The sequence below is a fragment of the Danaus plexippus genome (assembly GCF_018135715.1).
Source record: "Danaus plexippus chromosome 16 unlocalized genomic scaffold, MEX_DaPlex mxdp_31, whole genome shotgun sequence".
In the NCBI taxonomy this organism is placed as follows: domain Eukaryota; kingdom Metazoa; phylum Arthropoda; class Insecta; order Lepidoptera; family Nymphalidae; genus Danaus; species Danaus plexippus.
In genome coordinates this window covers 2,632,906-2,657,889 of record NW_026869852.1, presented here as the reverse complement: position 1 = coordinate 2,657,889, position 24,984 = coordinate 2,632,906, and the positions used below count along the sequence as shown (strand labels likewise).

At 36.8% G+C, this 24,984-nt stretch overlaps 4 protein-coding genes across 4 annotated transcripts; 2 read left to right on the top strand and 2 right to left on the bottom strand.

Moving 5' to 3' along the window:
* The first annotated feature begins 74 nt into the window (after nucleotides 1-74).
* Nucleotides 75-17,869, top strand: LOC116771703 (E3 ubiquitin-protein ligase AMFR-like). The gene is made up of 10 exons (XM_032663626.2): nucleotides 75-581; nucleotides 11,899-12,156; nucleotides 13,580-13,732; nucleotides 13,820-13,930; nucleotides 14,336-14,514; nucleotides 15,199-15,309; nucleotides 15,528-15,700; nucleotides 16,433-16,521; nucleotides 16,643-16,869; nucleotides 16,947-17,869. The coding sequence occupies exons 1-10, from the start codon at nucleotides 288-290 to the stop codon at nucleotides 17,104-17,106; spliced, it is 1,755 nt and encodes a 584-aa protein (XP_032519517.2). The 5' UTR covers nucleotides 75-287; the 3' UTR covers nucleotides 17,107-17,869.
* A 1,568-nt stretch (nucleotides 17,870-19,437) lies between these two features.
* Nucleotides 19,438-19,977, bottom strand: LOC116771791 (dolichyl-diphosphooligosaccharide--protein glycosyltransferase subunit DAD1). The gene is made up of 2 exons (XM_032663764.2): nucleotides 19,702-19,977; nucleotides 19,438-19,614 (listed from the first exon to the last, which is right to left on the bottom strand). The coding sequence occupies exons 1-2, from the start codon at nucleotides 19,907-19,909 to the stop codon at nucleotides 19,484-19,486; spliced, it is 339 nt and encodes a 112-aa protein (XP_032519655.1). The 5' UTR covers nucleotides 19,910-19,977; the 3' UTR covers nucleotides 19,438-19,483.
* Nucleotides 19,978-20,231: 254 nt separating this feature from the next.
* LOC116771690 (proteasome subunit beta type-1) lies at nucleotides 20,232-21,082 on the top strand. The gene has a single exon (XM_032663598.2). The coding sequence runs from the start codon at nucleotides 20,346-20,348 to the stop codon at nucleotides 21,042-21,044; it is 699 nt and encodes a 232-aa protein (XP_032519489.1). The 5' UTR covers nucleotides 20,232-20,345; the 3' UTR covers nucleotides 21,045-21,082.
* A 35-nt stretch (nucleotides 21,083-21,117) lies between these two features.
* LOC116771689 (trafficking protein particle complex subunit 11) lies at nucleotides 21,118-24,698 on the bottom strand. Its single transcript, XM_032663597.2, has one exon. It carries the CDS (start codon nucleotides 24,530-24,532, stop codon nucleotides 21,221-21,223), a length of 3,312 nt encoding a protein of 1,103 aa, XP_032519488.2. The 5' UTR covers nucleotides 24,533-24,698; the 3' UTR covers nucleotides 21,118-21,220.
* Between the last annotated feature and the right edge of the window lie 286 nt (nucleotides 24,699-24,984).

Sequence of the window (24,984 nt, the reverse complement as noted above, 5' to 3'; positions counted from 1 at the left end):
AAATATTTAAAAAAATCGATAACGAAATCGTATCGATTATCAAGTCTCTTTACGGGTCATTTTGCAGCCTACTTCCTCTTATAGTATTAACGTAAATAAATAATGACAATTTATCACGCGCGACCGCTTTGCTCACTTGATTGTTATTGAAAGTGTTGTTGTTGTTGTTTTCGGTCGTGTAATTTTTATAAAAATTTAATTGTGAACTTTTCATTATTCAATGTCATTGAACAAAAAGCAGCAGGCTGGTGTTAAATTGAAATAATAGTATATTTTGTATTAACAAAATGCCTGTGACACTAGTGGATAGGCTGCCCTTGCCGAATCTCAAGGTTTACTCGGCGGGAAGTGTTTTACTATTGTCAGTAGCCGTGTATTATGCTATATGTGTAACTAGTGACCCCAGCTGGAAGGTAAATGCGACTCTCCAGCGCGAGGAATCGGCAATTTCTCACGATGAAGTAAAGATGGTGCAACCAGATAGTTTGGCTGCGGGCGAGCTCACTGCTGGCTCCAAAAATGTTTCCGATCAGTTCATGGAAGTTATGACCTTTATGATGCAGGAGCCGCTTTGTATGTGGGTAAGTTTAGGAAAGTAATAAATATATAATATTTATCAGAAAAAATGAACAATTAATATAAGAATTATTGCATATGAGCTACGATTTTCTTTCCATAGTAAAATGTATTATACATTTTTAAAAAAAGACCAATAAATAAAAATAAACATTAATTATCTTTCTTATTCCAGTCTATGATTTTTTTTTAAATCAGTCCTTGAATGTAGTGCAAAATCCTAAAATTATTTATAGACAAAAAAATTCTGTTTATAATACAGTAGGAAATGCTGGTAGTATGTTATTTAAGTAGATATTTCTAACACTAGTATTTTAATTGATATGAAACTGGTTTCTGTTAGTTATTTCTCGTTGCAAACCCTATTTAGTAATACATGAAGTAAGTTATAAAGAGTATTATTCTAGGTCTGTTATATTTTTATAGTAGGAGGCATATTTTTACTCTTTATTTAGAAAATACCTGTTATAGTTGGAATTTCAGTTCAAGTAAGACTGAGACTTCCTTGTAGATATTCCTTTTTTGTCTGTTATTGCACTGAACAATATTTTTTAAATTAAAAAAAAAATAACAGATAATAAAATCTTTAAAAAAAAAACTATGCTAATTAAATAGATATATGTTCTGAAACCCAATTTCATAACAATCATTGCATTATTTCATAATGTATTTTATAAATCTACATGTGGATATAGTCAAGTCCTTACATTTCAAAGGTTTAAAACCAGAAAACCTTATTATGAAAGTTGAATAAAATATATAAATATATTTCAGTAAAACTGGTATTATATATAAGGATTTTGTTTTTAATAATATTAGGAGAATATTTTTTGAATGTTACTTAAATTATATAATGACCTTATTCCAAACAGCATAGCTGTGAGAAGGTCACTGAGCCAAGGATTATTCAACTATGAATTCCTGTATTAATTCTACATAATTCAAGCAATTATATATTCTGTTATTTTTTAATGCACACTCAACTTATGTCTTCATCCATCTGACCTGACGCAATCTAAAGCTGCCAGTTGGCACATTAAATGATTGTTTTATTTGTAAATATTTCTCAGCTATCACAGCCACTATTAACTCAATGTATTGAGTAATCTGTTAGAATTCTTGATTTTTTACAATTTTTTTTACTCTTCTCTCTATTGGAAACATATTTTCTTAATATTTTATTTTATACTTTTTCCTCACTCTGTTGTTGTTAATGGTTATCAAAATATTGCTAGGCTCCTCTGTAGATGCTGAGTGATTTTCTCTTATGTTATTCAATACTTAACCGCTAATTAACTTGTCTATTATTACTTCACCCACACTGAAACTTTTCTACAGTGAAACGTATTGGGTCACTGGTTTGCCGCATATCAAAGGATTTCATACATCTCAGTTTCCTTGTGTTCAAGTTTCTCCGTGCTGCAACGGTTAAACCTTCAACACCTGTACTGAGACATGTACTATACAATCTAGGTATTAATTGTTATAAATATAAAGTACAGTGTCTGGACACCTGCCAGTGGCCAGAGGGTGACATTATTGAGCATTGCTTACATTAAGCTCTGGTCAATATTTAATCCAAACTGAGTATCAATGTAATGAGATGTAAGACTTTCGCGAGTATTTATTAAAATGAAACTAATATTTTTCGAATTATACTTCGCGTATTTTATTAAAAACTACATACTACCAACGTTTCGGTTACATCTCGTCTGCCCGTGATCACGGTTGCTGAAAAGTAACCGAAACGTCGGGAGCATGTAGTTATTAAAATAATAAAATACGCGTGGTATAAACCAAAAAATATTAGTTTAATTCAGTACAAATATCTTCGAAAGTGAATGTCCCAGGTACACAATGACAATGAAAGGTTAACTTTATTTTTACGATTTATAGTTTTAGTAATGATCATACTGTCACTGTTTGAGATGTCCCCTTATGTTTTGGATGCGGGGATTAGAATATTTTATTAATAATTTTGTGTAAAAAACGTTGAACAGAAACAAAACTGTGCTTAAGACTTGATAGAGTTTCTGGTTCTCATACAGGCTTAAAATAACTTTTGATATACTTTTATTGCGTGTGTTTGTGGTAAGTTATAGTTCTATATCAGGAACAATTGTAATCGTACTTGCAACCTAAACACATTATATATTTTTCACTAGGTCATGTAATTAACTAAGAATATTTCTGCCTGGTCTATATTATTCCAAATATATTTTGTAACTTTGTGATTATTTTTTCTAATTATTTTTTAAATACTACGTCTTCCAATATTTTCATGTCTAATATGAGTACTTTCGATTTTCCTGAATTAACAACGTTCGTATATACGGACTTGTTATGAAACTATTTTTTGCGTCTTTCTTCGCTTATTCGACGTATATTCAGACTACTCATAGTGTCCATTATCCTAACGTCTCTACATTATTATAACAGACATTCAGTTCTTTTCTTATTTCTAAACACGACGGTTCTTTTATTTAAAATTATTAATATTTTTTTTCAAAAGCTCAAGCCCTATACCCTATAGCAGTTCGATCACTAGGTCACGATAATATATAAAATTGTTTATTTTTAATTATAACAAGAAAGCAAACAGAATGAACAACGCCTCGCGGGTTGGAACCGTTTCGCTTATATTATAAATGATAATCAGCTAACAAAATAACACTCACACAGGATCAACACACTCGATACTAACTGTAAACTACACTGAGTCATAATAATATTATTAATACTAGCTGTGCCCGCGACCTCTTCCGCAGGAAATATTAGTTTTTAATAAAAAAAATATGTACATGTTGTTTTTTCTTAAATAAAAATAGCCAAGTTATACCTCGCTACATCAGCTATAAACCAGTGAAAGTCTCGTCAAAAATGGTCCAGACGTTTCAAAGATTGGTCGGAGCAAACGGACAGACAATATTAAAAAAAAAAACGAATTTAGGCCTACACTGTGTATATATCCACATGCATTTAGTAAAAAGCGGCAATTTTAATAATATGTATAAACTATACTCTCTATATACGATACACTCTATATACGATAGAATTTCTCACATTAGTTTTTATAGTATAATATAAATACATATCTGTGTGTGTGTATGTGTGTATGTGTGTGTATCGGTGTTTTAATATTAATACACGGCATCATTACAGTGGTTCGCCCTGACTGGTGTTGTGTATTAATGGAACACTTCATCTATATATTATATCACAGTGTAAATGATATCACTGGTCGAGCTGCTGGCTGACCTTGACACACATCACTCACTTTAAGGAATTCATCTTATAATTCCATACAATTTAATAATTGAAAATAAATATATATATATATAATGTTTAGATTATTGGCTTAACTGATATCTCATGACGACTACATACATTCAAAGCAGGGAAAGTTTATTTTACCAAATTTAGCGGAATAGGTAATAACAGTCGCGCTCAGTCGCTTATAAAATATTATCCTTAATAATAATATTTAACGGTAAATATTCTAAATGAACTGTTAGTATGGTTTAACCTACTTTATATAATTGTAGGCTTTACATATATCGTATTTAGGTATTTTTTTGTCATATTACGTTTTTTAAATTTAGAATTTTCTTTTTTGATTCATCTGCTGTTCTGATAGCTGATTTTGGATGTTATAATCCTTTGTTGATCTTAAGTTGAAATCCTTTTGATCCAATGCTGTGTAAATTAGAAGGTATAATATATTAAGGGCATAGCAAACAACAATTGGGATATGAAATATATACAGCCTTCTTTAAAATGAATGTATGTATAAATGTTCAGCACGTTTCCGAAGTAATAAAAAAAAAAACACATTTTTATTTTTACACAAAAATGTGTTTGGTATCGTTTTAATGTCACGTCTTTTAATGACACAGTGTTCGGTACTTATTATTTTTATCTTTATATATAAATATTTATTTAATGTATGTATATTGTTGACCTTTCAGAATGTTCTTGTAAGCTTATAAATATTTTTGGTTCACTATGTATTATGTCCATATTAACAGTCGACCTCGCGGGCCGCTTACTGCCACGGCCGTACCACGGACATTACACAATGGATAGGAAATGTTTTAAAAATAAAATAAAAAAACACTAACATTGTGGTCGGTTCAATTATAACTTCAATATTAATGAACAACTTCCACCAACATTTTCTTATAATAAAAAAATAATATATTAATAGTAATTTAGTATTGCGTGGTGATATTTTTTAAATACTCTTGTCTATAAGAAATTAGACGTTTTTAAGTTTAGACAAATTTAGATTCATCTCGAAATATTGCGTAAGAGTTAGACAACGAATTATCCTTTTTAAATAAAACATTGTTCATAATATTGTTTGTGGTATATAATAGTTGATTATACATATTTTATTTTTATCTAATAAGCATGTCAGTTGACCGTATGATCACATTTTTTCTGCCGCCATGTTCAGAGGCGAAGGTAATTTACCGTACAGCTACCGTCTTCCGTTCAAAGTTATGCTTTCCATTTTATGTTACTATTAATTAGAGTGAAGGGTATAACCGAACAGCCAAATAATTATCGCCGGATTTTTTTTTTTTAAATATTCTTCCTTATCTTGATGACATTTATAAAATGGAGGGGAAGGTTCGAGAAAGGGTGGAGATTGAACTCAGTATCGTGTTATGGAAGAGGTCTACGTTTAGTAATAAACTAAGTGTATATTGGGATTATAACTGATGTAAGCTAATGAATAATCAAGATATCCTTCAAATAGCATCTAGTCCATTGCATACTCTTCGCTCTGGACATCTCATTATCAAGTGAAGGGGGAATCAAAAACTATTTAATTCAGCGTCAAATAGAAAGAAGTTTCGAGAGCTTTTTATGAAACACGAAGTGAAAGGTCGACCGGTTTATATTATCGAATGTATTTTATTCTCAGGATACAGTTGTGTAGTGTGCGTGTGTGAGGTGGATGACGGTACACACACACACACACACACACACACACACACACACACACACACACACACACATATACCACATAGACTACGGTCGAAAGTAAAAGTGAAAGTATTATATAACTCCCTAACTGGTTATCTGTTAGATAGTTTATATTTTTATATAATATTATGTTGTCTCCTGTATCATAATGAAGCAGTGTAAAAGGTAAACGTTACGTCACATGAAAACTCTATTGAGTTCCGGAAGATAACTATATCCTATTATAGTTAGACATCATTTTCTTCTATGATATGATATCTATGATGACCTCGTGTTTTAAAATTATAATTATTAATCTATTAATACATTTATTGAATGAGATACTATCGAAATAAACACGAGCTTCATTCTACCTTTGTTATTAATGAGGGTACCGCGCGCGTTAACCAAGGGCATCAATAAGAGACGAAGACTTTGTTTTTAATTATATCTGTAGATACTATTTATCTAATAATAAACAAAGACATCCTTAAACGCGATAAAAACGGATTAAGATAAGGTCTGTAAATAATACATAGATAGTGATGTCCCATATGGACATCGATAGATTGGTAAACAATAATTTAATTTATCATGTCTATTTATACCGAATTACACTTTGAGTATGTTTCTTATTGAAGCATTAAATTATACTTTATGAATAAAACCAAAACCTATTTCTTCGATTAAAACCGTTTATAAATGTATCCTCTTTTTTAATTTTTTTTTTTCTCTCAGTTTTGAATTCATCGATATTTTTAGTTTGTAACTGATAGTACGTGAAGTGTCAACGTCCGACCGTTAAGACTGGCGCGGGGTCGATGATAGCATAAAAATATATAATAAGGAATTTAATAAGTATAAAGAAACCGACGTAACGTATGTATGTATGTATATTACTAAAAAGATAACGTTACTTGTTGTGTTGTCTGAGGTGTTTTAATTCTATTAAACCCTTTATAATACGCTTATATAATTTCGAATGTTATAATATTTATTGATGTACAATATCTTTCACAATGTTATATATATATGTATGTGTATGTGTGTGTGTGTGTGTATGTGTTTGGAAATGGTAAAACACATTTTAATATCTGAAACGTGAGCACTGCGCCGGTACATATTTTGGCAGGGCCACGCTGTTTGTTTGCCAGGGTTTGACAACACCGTCGTTGGCCGTTATCATTGTAAACATCGTATAAAATTAATAACGCTGAATCACAAACACGATACACGAAAACAATTCTCTGAAGACTCTTTATATAAATGATGCAATTTAGCCAGGCTTCATGTAAATAGGAACGAGAGAAAACTAAGTCGGTTGGTGATATCAAACCGGTACTTATCAAGTGTACAACAGCATACAATTTTATTCCACACTCTCCAGTACATGTGATACTTCAGTAATGTCATATTTTGGTGAGACAAATATTCTTTTGATGTATAAAAGTTAGATCGAAGATATTTTATTATGACAACATACGTACAGTGAACTCGTAAAGGAATCGCTTAACAAATATAGGATCTGATCTACTTAAACATTACAACATACGAAATACATGCGTGGCGTTTCCCGACGCACATTCGATAATCAACGCGAATACTTTATATGAGACGATTTATTAACGAACAAAAGTTTGCTTGTATCTTCTCTTTGATTAACGAGGAAGTGCTCACGACGGAAAGTCCACACGTGCAACCTTTGACATACAATTTAGATTAACTTTAAATGCTGTAATATGCGGTAGATACGCTTGTTCGATATCCAACAGTAATTTATACTTAAATAATAGAAGCTTATTCAATTGATTTTCACGGCTTTCAAGACTAAATTAATGTTGTTCAACAGTTTGGCTCACTTTGTTATAAATAGTTTTATCGCGTGCACCTTCAACAAGTTCCTCGTTTCATGAGTGTTTTGTGGGAGAAGTCGTCCATAGAATGTACAGGCGATTGTAAATAATTTATGAAGTCTTTGATCTAGTGACGCAGAGAAGTGATAAAGTGAAACCAAGTGGGATAACCAACAAGGTCGTTTGGTTTGGACAAATATATAAAGTCAGAGGCTTATGTAATAAAAATAAACCAATAATTCTGTTTTTTTCATTAAATGTAACTTTGCTTGAGATTTAAGATGTAGAGAGCCATGGCCAAAATTAAATTATATTTTTCAGCATTCGTGGAATTCAATGAATGCCACCAGATATATACTCATCTCCAGATCACCAAAGATACTTAACATTTCTTGATGTCCGAGCATATATATACCAATTAATTTAATGAACAAACCAATAAAATTTTTATTAATAATTAAAAAAAAAGTCGTAAAAATCGTTAAAATACGTCGAATGTTATAAACATGTCACCTGACAATTATGGAGATGATAAAATGAAAATATATATATATAAGTATTCTCATTAATAATCGTACCTACTATATAACAGCCGCTGGATGCGGTTGTCTGCCCGTACTAAACCGACTTTGAGACACCGTTATTATCGATATGCTGACTGTCGAAATACCTCAGAATTCAGAACAGCGCCAAACAGACATAAAGTCGAATTGGAACTTCCTTCGTTTTGAAGTCGGTTAAAAAGTAGCCTTGGTTATTCCTTAATACGATACCTACCGGCGAGTGAAATTTCGATCGAAATACGTCCAGCCGTTCTAGAGATTGGATGGAACAAACAGACGGACAAAAATTTTAATAATTGCAGTCTAAGTGTGGAGGTCTAAGTGTGGAGGCATGTAATTTTATGTGTTTATTGAAAATCTGTGAACAGATAATTATAACCAGACATTTCGATTTTATTTATTAATAGAGGTATAAATAACATTTATTAAGTATAATGAAGAGAAAAATAAAGTATGAATATCGAGTTATTTCTTTAACTGTTATGAAATGCACAAAAGTGTCAATTTGCGTGTTTTTTCTATACGGATCTGTTATAATTCTTATAAGTTTCATTAATTTTCTATTCTCACAAGAAATAAGTTCCCTTAATATATATATATATATGTATACATATGTATATATATTATAGTCCTTGTTGTTGTCCGCTGACTGATTATAATTATGAGTTATTTAATAAAAAAGAAAAAAAAAATTCTGTTAATACTATTTTTTTACGCTCGTATATATATATATATATATATATATATATATATATATATATATATATATATATATAAAGTTTCTACAAAAATACATATATATATATATGTATTTTTGTAGAAACTTTTCCTCAAACAATAAACACTGTCACTGGTCAGCGAATATCTTTGGAGGTTTATAACACCATAACTTTTTGATATTTCGAGCTTGTCGTGACACACGAGCTCATCATAATCAGAATACATTTATAGAAACCAGAAAGCCAATACCTTAAACAGGTTATATATTTAACAGGACACGTGTCCAACGGAGTCTCCTCACACTGACACGTGATAATTGAATTGTTTTTGAAGAAACCTTTTATGCCATATCTTGAATATGAGGCAGTTAAATTTAATTTATTATCTGAAAAAAAAAATCTCTTAAAACTTAGACAGTCTATGAATTTCTCTATTTAATGAACTAACTAGTTCTCAGTATATAATGTCTTTAGAAGAATTCCACTGGCATATATAAATAATTAAAAGCGATTCATATATATCAGAACGAGAGCCGTGCGGGTGACCTGAGTGCGTTGGGCGTTGACGAAAGGTTCCGAGGAAATGTTTATTTATATTAGACAGAATTAATGTACAAATATCTCCAGTACATATTAACTAAAAGCTAAGTAAGTGATCACCACCAGTGACGGCAGATAGAGATGAGTATTTGATGAAAATAATGCAAAAAAATATGTATGTATGTTGTATAGTAATAATTAATATGATAATTTATAATATTATACTATATATATATATATATATATATATATATATATATATATATATATAGGATCATTGAAATAGAAATAAATGTATAATTTCATTGCAACCAAGCTTCACACTTCACATTGGTTGGGACGTGGTACATGAAGAGAACCTGTGATGATATCACGTATCATGTGTATGTATAATGTAATCATAATCAGCTAACACGGGAGTGTGGTCGAAATGACTGAAGCAATTAAATAATAATTACAATTTAAAAATAGTAACACATTAGGTAATTAATTGTAACTTAGAGTTTCGTGTCCGTTTGTATTTTCTTTATTCCTAACTCAGGACAACTCGTTAGATAACAATTAATTGTATAATTTGTATTTTGTAAATAATTTTAATTTTCTTTTAAGTTTTATTTTAATATTTGAGACCGTTAGATCGTGTACGGTACCGAGCTGTTTATATCGACACTCACTTCGTCGTGTTTGGGTGGTTTGTTTTAAGTTACGAGGCATGTGTGAGTTGGCCTTAAATAAAGTGTATGCCCTCTCGACACCCATGACGCTCGCCACACCATGAATCACCCGGACTTTATAAGAAAATCTTATGGAGTTATTTATTTTATAATATTTACTGATATGCTCTTATGCTAATAAATAAAATTAAAGTGTTTGTATGATTTCTGAGTCACAACTATTCACTAAACTATGTCAATATACAATGCCAACCTTGAAACCGCATTTTTAAAAGTTTTTGTCTGTCTGTCTGTTTATTCCGGCTAGTATATGGAAGGGCTGCATTTCTCAATATTGAAGACATTTTTTCTTTTAGGTAATATCTTGAGCAGTAACAAGGTCTCCTTTTTAATCGATTTCAAAAGTAGGAAGTTCTCAAATCTACTAAATGTTTGTTACGCTCCTTATTTTTTTTAGATGCCGATCTTCAAAACTATTTTTTTATCAAAATAGCCTCGTCCTGAGATAGTCATATAGGCAGCAAGTTTGAAGCAACTAATGCGCGGACAAAGCCGTTAGCAACAGCTAGCTGATATAGTCATGTTATAATGATCGGAATGTATTAAAGCTTCTCCATATAAAGAGTCACGTCGAGGACTCACACCGGCCATGTTCATTCAATACGCCCTTGACATTTAACGAACGCTCGCCTCGCGGAGATGTGGTCACAGATGCTGTGGTGCTGCGGAACAGGAATGTTCATAGCGAACTCAATGCAAGAGACGGATGCTTGTCTTGCTAGCTGCTAAGTGCGGCCTGTGACCTCACATACGTTCATCTTAACGTAGTGTGTCTAACACGTTTCATTTTTGTTCGACGAACCGTTAATTCATTACGGTATCTTGTTTACAATACTTCGTTGTAATTTTTATTCAAACGATACATTCCGTTAGCCGTCTTACCTATAACACTAGATACGCAGAGGTTTGTGTTCTGTTCTAGTACTCCCGTTCACAAAAGACAAGTAACTAATAATGTTTACAACATTTTATTTGAACGCAAGTGATTATTGTGAACAAAATAATCCAAGGAGAAAAATTATTTTACATAGAAATATATTTCTACGAAACTTTGTATCACATAAAAATCATTATATAAAATGATTAATGAGTAGATTATTGAACATCTAGGTCATTTATTTAAAGTTATTTTCAATACCTACATATTAAAGAATGTCGTTCAAAGACGCTCTAGAGTCTCTGAGGGGTTCTTCAAGAAGTGGTCCAGTGACGTAAGGGATGCTGTCGAGTCATGTTTGTTGCAGCGAGAAAATAAAAGTATCCAAAGAAAACATATATCGTGTTAAATTTTAATCGTCAATAATAGTATTCAACAAAAGATAATTTTATCATATTTATTTCCTGGCATACTTTTTTGTTGATAAAAAATAATGAGAACAAAAACTTAGAAAACAGTTCCCAGGTTAAGCGAGGTCAGGATAAGGTGTGCTATTAACAGTTATCACACCGTCATGATAAATGACATGAAAATATATTTTGTTTCCGGGTGATTATGATTTCAAGCAACTACCGATAAGGCTATTTACTTCTTCTCAATAATAGCTCATGAGATTGTTGACCAGCAAATAAAAAATATGAGTAACTTCAAGAGTTCTGTCTATTCCATTATGTATATAATCTTATCTATACATCGGTACATTTGTTTTTATTCTGTTTATTTTATTGCAAATCACTTACAAATATTTATAGCAGATATTTTGTAATCTGATTGAAATCACGGAATATTGGTAGCGACAGACGGACTCTCCTGCTCCAAGGGCCAGGGGTCAGGGAGCGGTGATGAATGTTCTTATCTTTCATAAATAAACATCATGTACATGGCTATAATACATTAATTACTGTAATACACTCATATATTTATATATATATGTGTGTGTGTGTTAGTATTCAGCATATGTTTGTGGGTGTAAATTCATGGAGCTCTTCCACCTGTCTCCAGACGTTGATCAACATGGCGTACTGTTCCCTGGCTCTGTTCGGCCTGGCCATCCAGCGCGCGGTGTTCGGCCGGCTGCGTGTGTCCGAGGCTCAGCGGGTGAAGGACAAGTTCTGGAACTACGTCTTCTACAAGTTCATCTTTGTGTTCGGCGTCCTCAACGTGCAGTACATGGACGAGGTTCTGCTATGGAGCGGATGGTTCACCGTCGTGGGATTCCTCCACCTGCTGGGACAGCTCTGCAAAGACAGATTCGACTATGTGAGTACTCGTTAAACATTAGTGGAACAATTTTTTAGTCATACGTAGGTAATAGTCACGTTACTGTAGAACTGATTATAATTTAGTGTATACGACACTTATGATATCATGTATTGTCGAAATTGTAATCTTTACGTTTTAGTAACATGTCATCGACCTCACGTACCGACTCTATAAAAATATATACTGTTTAGAATTACATTATGTTTATTGACCAAAACTAATAGAGTTCAAAGCCCTTAAATAGTGTGATTAGCACAAGCTCGCACTCTCACGCTCACTCAATAGCCTTCGTTAATACTATAACGTGGGAAGATTTATAAACGAAATAGTGCTAACGCTGAATATGTAGTATGACGCTGGAGACTAGTGGTTAGCGAACAGCTGTGAGACCTGCTTTCAGATATCCGATGAAGACATTACGATAGGGACGCGATACTCAACGAGACCAGTACTAAGGTCGTGTTGGATATCGCCTTCCTTGTACTTTTCCTAAACCGCATCAATCCAATTAAAACTATAATCAATTCAAAGAACTTACACACTAATTGGCTCAATGTAATATAAGATGGATTTAATTTTAAACACATGTTTTTTTATAATTTTCCGTAAGTTTATTGTTTTATTGTTAATAAAATTGTTACATATGGATGAGCCCGAAATAGGTTATAATGAGGAAGAGGAACCTGTAGAGGTCATACACCTTGGATTGCTAATATATATGTATATATAACCAGTATTTGACCTGCCGTTTGACGTGTGTGTATGTTATTGTTCAGCTAGTATTGTCTTATTATTATATATATTCGGCTTTTAAATTAATATATATCTTATAGTTCATTAACAGCGATGGAAGTTTTGTATTGTTCTCGACTTAACTGCGTCAAATGATTCTGCGGAGATTTTTAAATTAGTAAGTGAAAAGTGTCTCTCTACAGTGTGACGACGTGATTGGAGTACTCAGGGTTCGATAGTAACGTTGAAATTTAAAAATATCTCTTAACAATAATTGACCCGCATACATCTATTATAACATCAGACAAAGTCACATATAATCAATTTTTTTATCGTAATTTTGTGGGAGAATTCTTATCTAAGTAGTTTTAAAAAGATAATTTTAATTAATATTTACATGAACTATTTCATATGAGAATTTGAGTGGAAATAGCGAGATTTATATAAGCATAATATAGTCGGAGGTACACCGGCAACAGTGAGATACCTCGAGGCATTCAAGATTTTCTCAGGGGCAGCGAATTGTAATAATAAGGAATATATAGAGAATTTCCTCAAACATTTTACTTTGATATTCATTAAAAGATGGCCGACTGTTCGAGTTCATGCTGATTGTTATATTCAAAATGAAACATTGAATAAGATGTTGGAGCACGCCGGCTGATAGTAATACGTGTTGTTTTGGCAGCTGTCCTCGTCGGCCAGCGTGTCCCGGGGGGCGGTCGTTCGTCTGCTGTGTTTGCTGGCGGGCATGTTGCTAGCGGCCGGGGGGCTCGCGGCTGCCGCGGTCACTTGGGGCCTGGCTGCCGGCAGGGACACCTTCGCCTTCATGATCGCTGAGGTACACCTCACCACACAACACTATACCTCCCCACACATTGTGTCTGTGAAGTTGACGTCATTAGCGTGTGTATGTCTGTATGTGTAGTGCCTACTAGTGGCGGTCCCCACGCTGCACGTGATGGCTCGCTACACGCTCAGGGCGAGGAACGCGGACGCCGCCGGCGCCACAGCCTACTACACACATCTAGCATTCGATGTATGTATACACAAACACACACACACAGATAGATATAGACAAATAATTTCCTCACTCACACAAATATATCATTTCTTTGCTGAATCATAGGAAACTCAAATTTAAAAATACCTTGAATTGATAACTTTAAAAGAATTACTAACGATACCTTGAATAAGTTTGGTTGTTGATCATCATAACGACGAAGAGGAAATTATAAGGAAGGAAAAATATAAGAAAAATAATATTCAGAAATGACTGCATCCCAATAACCCCAACACGTAAACATGCTGTACTCAGAACTTGGCTGTTTGTTCGTCTGTTTCAAGTTTTATATCTTTCAAGCGCACGTCTCGAGTCCTGTTGTCATCTAAGGCTCGTTTCTATATCAACTCACCGAGGGTGATGTGTGTGTAATGTTCCCAGTCGGTGTCCCTGGTGGTGGAGACGTGTCACGTGTGTCACATGGTGGTGTACAGTAACGTGGTGGTGTCCATGGCGTCGCTGGTGCTGCTCATGCAGCTGAGGCATCTGCTGCACGCCCTGCTCGCGCGACTCAGGAGGCACCGCCTCTACACCGCCCTTTCCACTCACATGACCAAACAGTCAGTACACACACACGCACTCTCACGCTAACATGCACACACGCGCCCATAATGAATAACCCCCTAATTGAATACTTAACCATTAAACGGAGCACAGTGAGAGTAATTATATTATTGTGTAATGACACAAGTCGTTAAGTTCATTACAGGAGCCGTCGTCTGTCACGCGAAGGGTTTAATGATCTTCACATCTAATAGGTTGTAATGGATCTTTAATAGCTCCTCCTCCCCCTCCTCCACCTCCTCCTCCTCCTGGGACTCTGTATTAACTCATCCAGTAAGATTTCCTTTGACGAGTCTTAAGAGAAAAGACGACCTGTGACGAGAAGGCGACAGACAGGAAAATACAGGGCTCCAATAATAACGCCTGCAACCTGTAAAGTGTTCCGAGAGAGAACCGAGCTACCAGAACACTGATGTCAGTGTGATGGCGTCGCTTGGAACAACATGAGACGTGGGGCGGAAGGAAATATATGACGTACAGACTGTTGGCAGAAGAGATGATACTTGTGTTATATATAATAATCGAATATTATGATACATATTTTGTACTGTTATAATATAGAATAAATACTTTAGAATATTTAAAGACAGAATGACCAGTACCAAGTCACTGAAGACATTACAGTATACAGGATGGAGAGGTTTGAGAGACGCTCCTCACACGTGTGTTGTTGGTTGCAGCTACCCGATGGCCAGCGTAGAGGAGGTGATGAAACACGAGGACAAGTGCGCCATCTGCTGGGAACCCATGACCGAGGCCAGGAAACTGCCCTGCAAACATCTCTTCCACAAGTCAGTATATGACACGCTCCACGAGGTGGTCGCGCCCTCGCTGGCACTCAACTAATAAGTTATCTATTCAATATCAAAGCATTTCCATCGCCTGAGGTGTACAACATACTTTTTGTTCATGTAAATTATCATGTCGGTAGCGCCATCTGTTGCTGGAGTGGGGGAAGCTAGGAACATTACATTAACGTTTAGTTTGAATGATGTGTGTTGTGTGTCAGCTCGTGCCTGTGTCGCTGGGTGCAGCAGGACGCGTCCTGTCCCACGTGCCGGCGCTCGCTGCAGGCTCGGCCCGCACCCTCGCCCGCCGCACCCCTCGCACCCCTCGCGCCCCTCACGCCCGCCGCCACCATGGGTCTCGACGCCACACACAACCATCTGTTCCACTTTGACGGTGAGTGACGTCACCCACAACGACAGCAAAGGAAAGGTCATAATACCGCTTACATATATAGAATATACATGACGCGTGAAGTGAGTGATTATATAGAGTGGCGACCGGAGGTTCCGGGACACTGCGAGACATACTTATGTGTATATTATAATAAGAATTACATATTAAAATTCATACTATACCTAAGACTACATGATGGTCCCGAGTTTAGGATAGTAATCCCATTCCACAGCTTGGGTGGTATCAGGAGTCTCCTGGTTCACACGGCCGGGTGTTGGTTCCGGGAGTCAGCAACGTCACTGGTTATGTGACATTTATTTCATTTAGCCATACAGCGATGTCGCGCGGCGATGTTCATTTGTTTTGTAATACGTAGCGCGTGCGTAACAAGCGAGTGTCACCTCCGTAGTGTGTGACAGAGGACCTTCTTGAACGAGCCGAGTTCTATTTCCGAATCAGTCGTGAGCTGTCAATCAATCAGCCGTCAATCTGACTGACAGAGAGGGACTCGCGAAAATGATCCGGACGCAGTATCGGTGGTGATAGTCCGATGTTCTCTCATGCTCGCGCGCGCCGTCGTGGGGGCGGCGCTGGTGTTGGTCGCGCTCCTCGGCGCCTGCTGCCTGCTCCGACACGTGAAGTATTTCCCCTGGAGCACGTCAGGTGATGACGTCAGCGGCGCCCGCCTGTCTCGCTCACTGTATGTTAACCCGTGACTCTGTCCGTGTCCAGGCTCCCGGTACGTGTCGTGGCTGCCGAGCTTCTCGGTGGAGGTGACGCGGGTCAGGGACGCGCCGCCTCTTGACGATATGGTGGACCAGGTACGACACACACGAAACACCCGCGGAACACCACCCACAAGACGCGACTTTATCATTGAACCAAAGACCACACCCAGTGGTGGTGAATACACTGTTTAATGTTTGTATGTGTGTGTTGCAGGTGTTGGCAGTGTTCCCTCAGTACGGTCGCGAGGCCGTGATGGCGGACCTGGCTCGCTCGCGCTCGCCGGACGTCACCGTACACAACATACTGGAGGGCAGACTGCCGCCGCCCCCGCCCCCGCCCTCGCCCTCGCCACCCCCCGCACACGCCCCGCCCGTCCCGCTGGCGACCCCCGCCATCGTGGCCCCCATACAGACGCACACCCCGCACGTCGGATACCACAGGTAACGCGAGGAAACACACGAACGCCACGCGAGTAGCGCGACACGGCGATAGGAGATAAACGAAAGACGTGTTCCAGCACGGAGGGGTTCTCCTCGGTGGCGGCGGAGAGAGAGGACACGCTGCGGAGACGGAAGGAGGCGCTGCTGGCGGCGGCCAGGAGGAGATACCTGGACAGGCGGGCGGCGGCCGGCGCGGGGGGCGCGGGGGGCGGGCGGCCCGCACACACCGCCAGCTGAGTGTTCCGACACGTCCTCACGCGCCTCGCACACACACACGCGGCCGGCGCCCGGCACCTACACCGCTCCGGCTTGACGTAACCCAGACTATATGTGTGGAGGAGGGCCGCGCCCCACTCAGGACGCTAGTTCACTGTGTTATACCGACGTCGCCCCGCGCTCGGAGGCGACGCTTATTTTCTATTATATTTAGAATGTATTTTTCTATGAAGTTAGGATTTTCGATGAATGTCGTCCGCCGCCCGCCGTGACTGCGCGTGGCGGGCCGACCTTCTCTGTACATGTAGTCTTAGGTCTACCGTTACTTTGTATTGAATGTTGTCGGCACAAAACTGTTTTAAACTCTACATATTATATAAATGTATTAGTGTCGGAGGTCATCGCTCGTTGGTCGGTTGTAATACGCCGTCCTTCATATGTTATAAGGTTCGTGTGTTATATAAACGTTAAATATTTCTCATCATTATAATCATTCAGATAGTTTTAAGTGACTCTACGCTCTATACTCTACACTCCGCCCCGGACTCTAGGTGTATGTGTTGTGGGTACAGGTGTGTGCCTCGCCGCACTCCTCCTCATGGTACTTACTAACATTTGATCTGTGAAGAGTCCGTTGAACACATTTTTGCGAGGTCTCTCTCTGTTTGCGACGTTTGTTGATATCGCTCGTGAGGCTCTAGATACTTATTGTTAAATTTTAAGTGAATTACAAATATGTAATAAAAAAACGAAAACTAGTCAAAAATAAATATGATTAACTTAATTTGTTTCATTTCATTATGACCCGACTTCAGTGACGGAATGTGACTGGTCAGCTTGGAACAGCTTTGTATTGACACTACTAAGACGACGCATATTAGTTTGGTGGCAAACCAAATATATCTGATTACTTGTGCCCGCCATCATGGCTGGGCGCTCAGCTTCTGTTCCCGCACGGTTACTGTGTACCTTAAATTTAAAGGTCTAGTAGATAGAGTTATTGAAGTCCTCCGACTCCCCCCGACACCGAAGGGGTTTCTAGTATTGGCTATTGTTGGTGTTGAACCGTGCATTAGTGTCAGGCTTGTTAAGCAACAGGCCAGGTAGAATATACGGTCTAACTACACGTAGCACGTATCACTATGCAGAGAAGAAAATCTATTACCACATGCAGAAGATGACAGAGCAGTCACTAAGCTTAAGTTGAACACCTTATTTATTACGAGGTTAGTTATGCTGACTACTTGATTGTCTTGGTAGGAGGACTAACCGCCAGCCCGCAGCGTCATCTACGGGCAGTTATCTACAATGATCTAGCCTGACTCCAGAACAGTGTAGATAACTGTCCAGAGATGTAGATGAATAGGAATATCTCTAACGCCTTACGACCGATGGTTAGGTCCACAGTCATCTAGATTGGGGCAGGGATGCCTTACACTTTCACCTCAGGAAAACCGTAAGAGCCGCTGATAGGGGAGATCATACCCTCCATCCAAAGTCGGCTTTCAATTCAACTACTTTGATTGAGTAGGAAGTTGCTCAGAGTAACTACAGTTGCCTTAACACAGTGCTATTAATATCGTCTTTGTTGCTCTAGAAAGATTTAGTCTCTATAAATACACGTACGGTTGATGAACCTGAGTCCCACATTGTTATATTTTGCACTGGAGGGGCTCTTTACAGTGCTAAGAATCTGAAAGTTCTGAGATGCCTTCAAGTAGTGACGAGTGACATTATTTTCTCTTTGGGAAGCGATGCCTAAATGGATACACTGATATTGAGACATCGTACTTTTTTTTATTATACAAAAAAAAGTGGGATGACGTCAGTTCAGAAAATATGTTTATGTATACTATAAGAATATTGTATTTTGAATAACTTTCTATAGAGTAGAAATTTAAAAAAAATTAAAATGTGATTGAATATTTATGTTGCATAAAAATATATTTTTTTCACTATCAGTATGATAAAATTTTATATCACAATTCACTATTCTTATGGTTTAAATGTAGCATTGCATGAGGCAATTACAAATTGAACACTATGAAGCATCATGTTTTTGACATGTGTTAGTTCCATTGGCAGTCCTTCCATGGTCTGTAACACCGTATTCAAATCAAGTAAGAATAAACTATCTAAATATATTCCACATAACCTTTATTTGTATTAAATCTGAGTGTGCTCTACAAACTTATATTTGAAATAAATCATTAGCTAAGGTCATTATTTTACTTTTTAAATATTATAATCATGTCATACATATTTTGATTATTTACATGTAGTACTTTTACTATGAATGTGCCTTTACATTAAACTGTTTGCATTATACTGGGATTTATATGAAGAAATAACTACTGTATTTTTATTTTATTGTGAATTAAATCAATACCTTACAAACTTAACCTATGAAATTGATAACAACTATATGCAATACAAGATGAGCAAAAATAAAATCTGCGAATCCTCTCTCTGCACTCAGGCCCTGGAACTCATTTTTATTCTCTGGATTAACTTGCAGTCTCAAGCAAACTGAAACCAAATAATGATCATAAGGCAACACATAAATGCGTTTTCAGGAAACTAACGTAAAGTAAAAATAAATTTCAATAGACTTACCACCGAGTACAAAGCAGCTTACGGTGGAAATAAATCCACTTAAAAAGGAATTGAATGGGAAGGTGCCGACAAGGCAACAATATACAAATTGTATAACGGCCGTAAGAAAGACATATAACAAATAAGCGTCAATTATTTTCAGCTTTTTAGGTGTCTTGGTAGTATATTCTTGATAGAGTTTTGGAATTACAGATGTAAGAGAACTCATTTTTATTATTTTTTATTCCTCAATCCGGCCTTTAACAATTGACGTGTTTAGATTATTGACAAAATATGACGTGGTGAGGTTGACAGATAATAATCACCCTCACAGATTATTAAAATGATATAATTACATTGCATATCGATGTGTATTAACATTCCATAATATAGTTATAAGCTACCTAGGATAAAAATCAAATTCCTATTACATGATTCATTTTACACTTGCTTCTTTGTTAACAATATAAAAAATGTCAAATGAGACCCATGAAAGTTATCTGTGACATTGTTGTAATGGACAATTATATCCTCTGTATTAATGTGTCAAATAAATTGCATGTCATTCATAATTGTAACAATCATTTCAGTTGTCGTTACTACATAAAGTTTTTAATTAATAAAATATTATTATAATTCTGTTTCAAATTTAAACAAGCTTAAGAATGTTAAGTTTAAATGAAAATTTTCCTGAGTATGCCGTTCCCGGAGCCAAACAAGTTCGCTTCGAACCCTATGCTGACAACGGAGGCAGCGTTGTAGCAATTGCCGGTGATGACTACGCTGTAATTGGAGCCGATACTCGTCTAAGCACTGGTTTTTCGATATATACAAGAGAACAAAAGAAGCTCTTTAAACTCTCCGACCGCACTGTTCTTGGGGCTACAGGCTGCTGGTGCGACACATTAACACTCACCCGTCTTTTGCAAGCTCGTATGCAGATGTACGAGCATGAACATAACAAAGCCATGTCAACACCAGCGGTAGCTCAAATGTTGTCAACTATGTTGTATTACAAGAGATTTTTCCCTTACTATATCTCTAATGTACTAGCTGGCTTGGATGCTGAAGGAAAAGGATGTGTTTACAGCTACGACCCTATCGGTCATTGTGAGAGATCAAACTACCGCGCGGGAGGATCTGCTGGAGCTCAGCTACAACCCTTACTGGACAATCAAATAGGACTTAAAAATATGCAGAATGTCACTGAGGCACCTCTATCCAGGGAAAAAGCTCTGGCGCTTCTTAAAGATGTTTTTATAAGTGCAGCTGAGCGTGACATCTATACTGGAGACAGTATCTACATACTCATCATCACCGCTAATGGTATTCAGGAGGAAAAGTTTGAACTTCGTAAAGATTAATTTTTTATTTGAAAATAAATCCATTAAAATATCAACAAGTGTTTATTTTTCTATGTTTACAATAAAAAAAAAGTTAAACAAGTAACTGACTTTATTCTATCAATAATTACAGGGTAACTACAGTATAATTATATATTTGTTCAATACTATATACAAATATCAATAAACAATAATATTTATTTATTATATTTAGGCATAACAAAAATATTTTGAGGAAAGATTTTGTCAAACATTTCTTTTACAACCTCTTGTCTAGACGTGTCGCCAAGAACTGTTGCTTTTAACCGAGGAGGGATTGTGTTCCCAGCCACCAGGGGGTGAATGTTGTAACATAACTCGACCTTATCTCTGGGTGGTACAGTGATGGAGAACTTTTTGTACCCTGAAAACATATATGCATCTGTGCCTTCCACGGAGAGACTCAGTCTGATAGGAGTATTAGTTTTCCCAATTAGAGTACATTTTAATGGCACGGATGTTTGGAGGTCAACAACCTCTGGATAATTGACTTCAACAGTAATTGGGCAATCATCTATTGGAAGTGCCGAGAGGGCAGTAGTGCTCATAACACAATGGCCATCTGTGTTGCTCTCTCTACGCCAAGAGATGTTGTACAAGCCTACTCTCGTAGCGACTTCCTTTGGCTTGTAGTTAGCCTGTATACATATAGCATCAGAGGCCACATTCTTCTCAGCCACTCGTAGGTTACTTATACATGATTGAGGTTTTTTCTCATCAGCATATCTAAAGCTTTCTACCGTTTCTAGTTCTGTATCTAAAATAACTAAATTCCAGGGACTTAAAATTTTTATTTGAGGCATAACTATAAAGGGATCATCTACATAGCATTTCGTTATAGGCTTAAAGTTCATGGACACGAAACTGGTTGATACATCAAACGGTTTGATCACTGTGATTTTCGTTGTGAATTCTTTGGAACATTCAAGTTGAGGTGTTTCATAAGCATCTACTGTGTACGTTACTTTTATTTGAACAGTTGTTGTGGCTGTTCTGTTAGTTTTTAAATAAAATGTGTTTGAATATGAAGAACTTTTATTCACATCTCCGACACAGAGTTTAATGGGTTGGGCTTCGGGTTCACCGTGTCTAAAGCCCAACTCTGTGACCGATTCAGGGTTTGGATTATCAGGAGAGCTTAGAAGTGTCAGCACTATTGACATATCATGAACGGGACCGTCTTCATGGTTTATTACTGTGAAAGTGGTGGGAAACCACTCGCCTTGTAAAGCCGGCACTGCATTTTTAATATCTAAAGACAGTCTACATTCCCTGCTGGTGATGGATGTAGTGGTCAAAGGCATTATACAATCAAATTCATAGTCACTTTTAGGACTCATTATGAAGTGTAGTAATTCAGGATGGACTGTGGGCTCTACATTCTTGATTTCATCGATTTTAAAGTTCATTATAATTTTTCTCCTGTCACTGTCCAATACAAATGATACATTTTTGATTTTCATTTCCGATCCATTATCATGTGGACTGGCTTTAAATTGACACAGAAACCTTTTAACTTCTCCTCCGATCAGTTTCAGTGTAGTACTGCCTTCATCCGTTATATTTATGTCAATAGTTTCTGTATTTGTTGCAATTGTCATAGAGGCACTTTTAACATCAAGGGTTGTGTTATATGTAAGTCTAACAAACAACTCAACTTCAATTGTATCATCCATCCTATATTTCTGTTGCTTGAACTTTGCTTTTACTTCTAGGAAACTGGCTATGTTTATCATATCTATGGCAATGGTGAGAGGCTCTTTGTCTATAGCCAGTTGCCACATTTCTAATGCTTTACTCTGTGAGGAAGGAGGGAGGTTCGGCTCTGGTGATGGAATGTTCATGTTGAGAACTGCCATTATGTTTCTAAATATTCTATCTTTGTCGTTGTTTGGCACTTGAATGTATTTGGAGAGTGCCTCCACTGATAAATGAATGTAGTCTTGAATTTTTGCAGACAAGTAGGCACATTGTAAAGCTCGGTTTAAGACATGGGAAGCCAAAAACCACCACTTTTCTTTTCTATAATCCCAGAGCATATGAGACAATAAAGTCAAAGCTTTACCGTAGTCCGCACAAAAATAATATTCATTAGCCATCTCAACCACTAACTGCTTCCTCATTCTGGGTGAGTGAAATGTTTTAAACTGGGAGATAGCACTACCTAGAAAACTAATTATCATAGCAGAATGGTTGAAAATTCTTTCATTATATTGCAGTGCCAACACCGCCGCTTGTTCCTTTTGTGGATCATGTGGATCCGCACTGAGTCGTCCCGGTCTCCAAGGTCTCTGGCCATAAAACTCCACAATACCCTCCATGGGGTCTGGGGCAGGTGGATAGTGTGAAGCATCACAGCACACCGACCTCATGGCTTGACGTCTTTTCACTGTAAATTGAGCTGCATACTGGTAATAAAAGCCAGGATGTTGGGATTGAATTGCCGGAAGCCCTAACCTTATAGCTTCATCAAATAATTCTCCAAAGGCACTATACTGCCTGGCAATCCAGCCATAATGCTCAAACAACAGTTCAGTGGGTCCAATTCTGTTTTTGTAGCGCTCTATATGTGACTTAACTTGTGCAATTGCATCTCGTGGCAAATTTAAGGCAAACAGCAGCTTACATAGTTTATAATTGATGTAGCCAGACACGGTTCGTATTTCATGTACATTAGTATCTACTTGTCTGGTATCAAGGAGGTTGTTATATGCATGCATGTAGTGTTTGTGGGCCGTGCTTATGTCTTGCTTGAGTTCATTGAGGAAGCCTAGTTTGAACTGATGTCTAACAAACAAATACTGATGGGTAGTCTTATTCAGATGATCTCTATGCTGCTTGATGTTCTTGGTTTCGTGATGATAATAATTTTGTGCAATATCATAAAAAGCATTTTCTAGTCTTATAATGTAACCCATGAGGTGATCGCTGTGAGGGAGTACAAAGAGAGACTTAGATTGTATTTCACATGCTGAGCAAAGTGCCTGTGCTCTTTCAGCACCGAGCATGTACTCCGATGGTGGGGGTGAAAGTCCACTCTGTACAACCACAACAGCGACACGTGTAGCGTGTCCCTCCACCGCTGCCCGTATCGACTGCACTCTCGACGCACACTCGATGATCTTTTCGTTCCACTGAGGATCATTCCACTCCATATCATAAAAAATAACCACCACGGCCGGAATTAACGATACACGTTTAGTTATCCAGTTTTTCTTCAATATACCTTTGGGGATGTACCATTCATAGGAGTTTCTCTTAGGCTTCACCACTGGAAATTCGAACGTGTTATTCAACAACTTGAACCTCACGGCGGCTCGGTCCGGTCGGCGGTTGTTTGAGAAAGCATCCCATATAGCTTTGTGGATTGCATTATTCACCGTATCAAGCCCTGACAGCCCTATCAAGGCAAGGGGCTTGAGAATGATTTCAGGCGGAAATTCTGTGTTGTCACTCGGCTGAGTCGCCATTTCTGTAGCTTTGTGGCGATTGATAAGCCGATGTAACTCAATTGAACATTTAATTACTTCATATCACAATGCAGACTTTACTCAAATATTAAAAACATAAATAATAATGAACGTTATTCGTAACGATCTCCAACTCCGCCACCCCATCTCCATAAAACGTCAACGAAACAATGTCTTCGATCAAACTGACAGTTTTGGTGTTTCTTACTACGCAACTTTAATAAAATATATAAATATTTAAAATATTATTATATTTATACTTTATAATACTTATAATTTATTATTAAAGAATCCGTGTAAACATTCTCAAAAGTCTTTCGATTTAATGATCATATAAAATAAATTGAAATGAATATAAATACTGAAAATATTTATATCATCTATTTATAAATATAACACCATAAGTAAAAAATTACTCAATAATTTATTTTAAAATTACAGAACCGCTTATC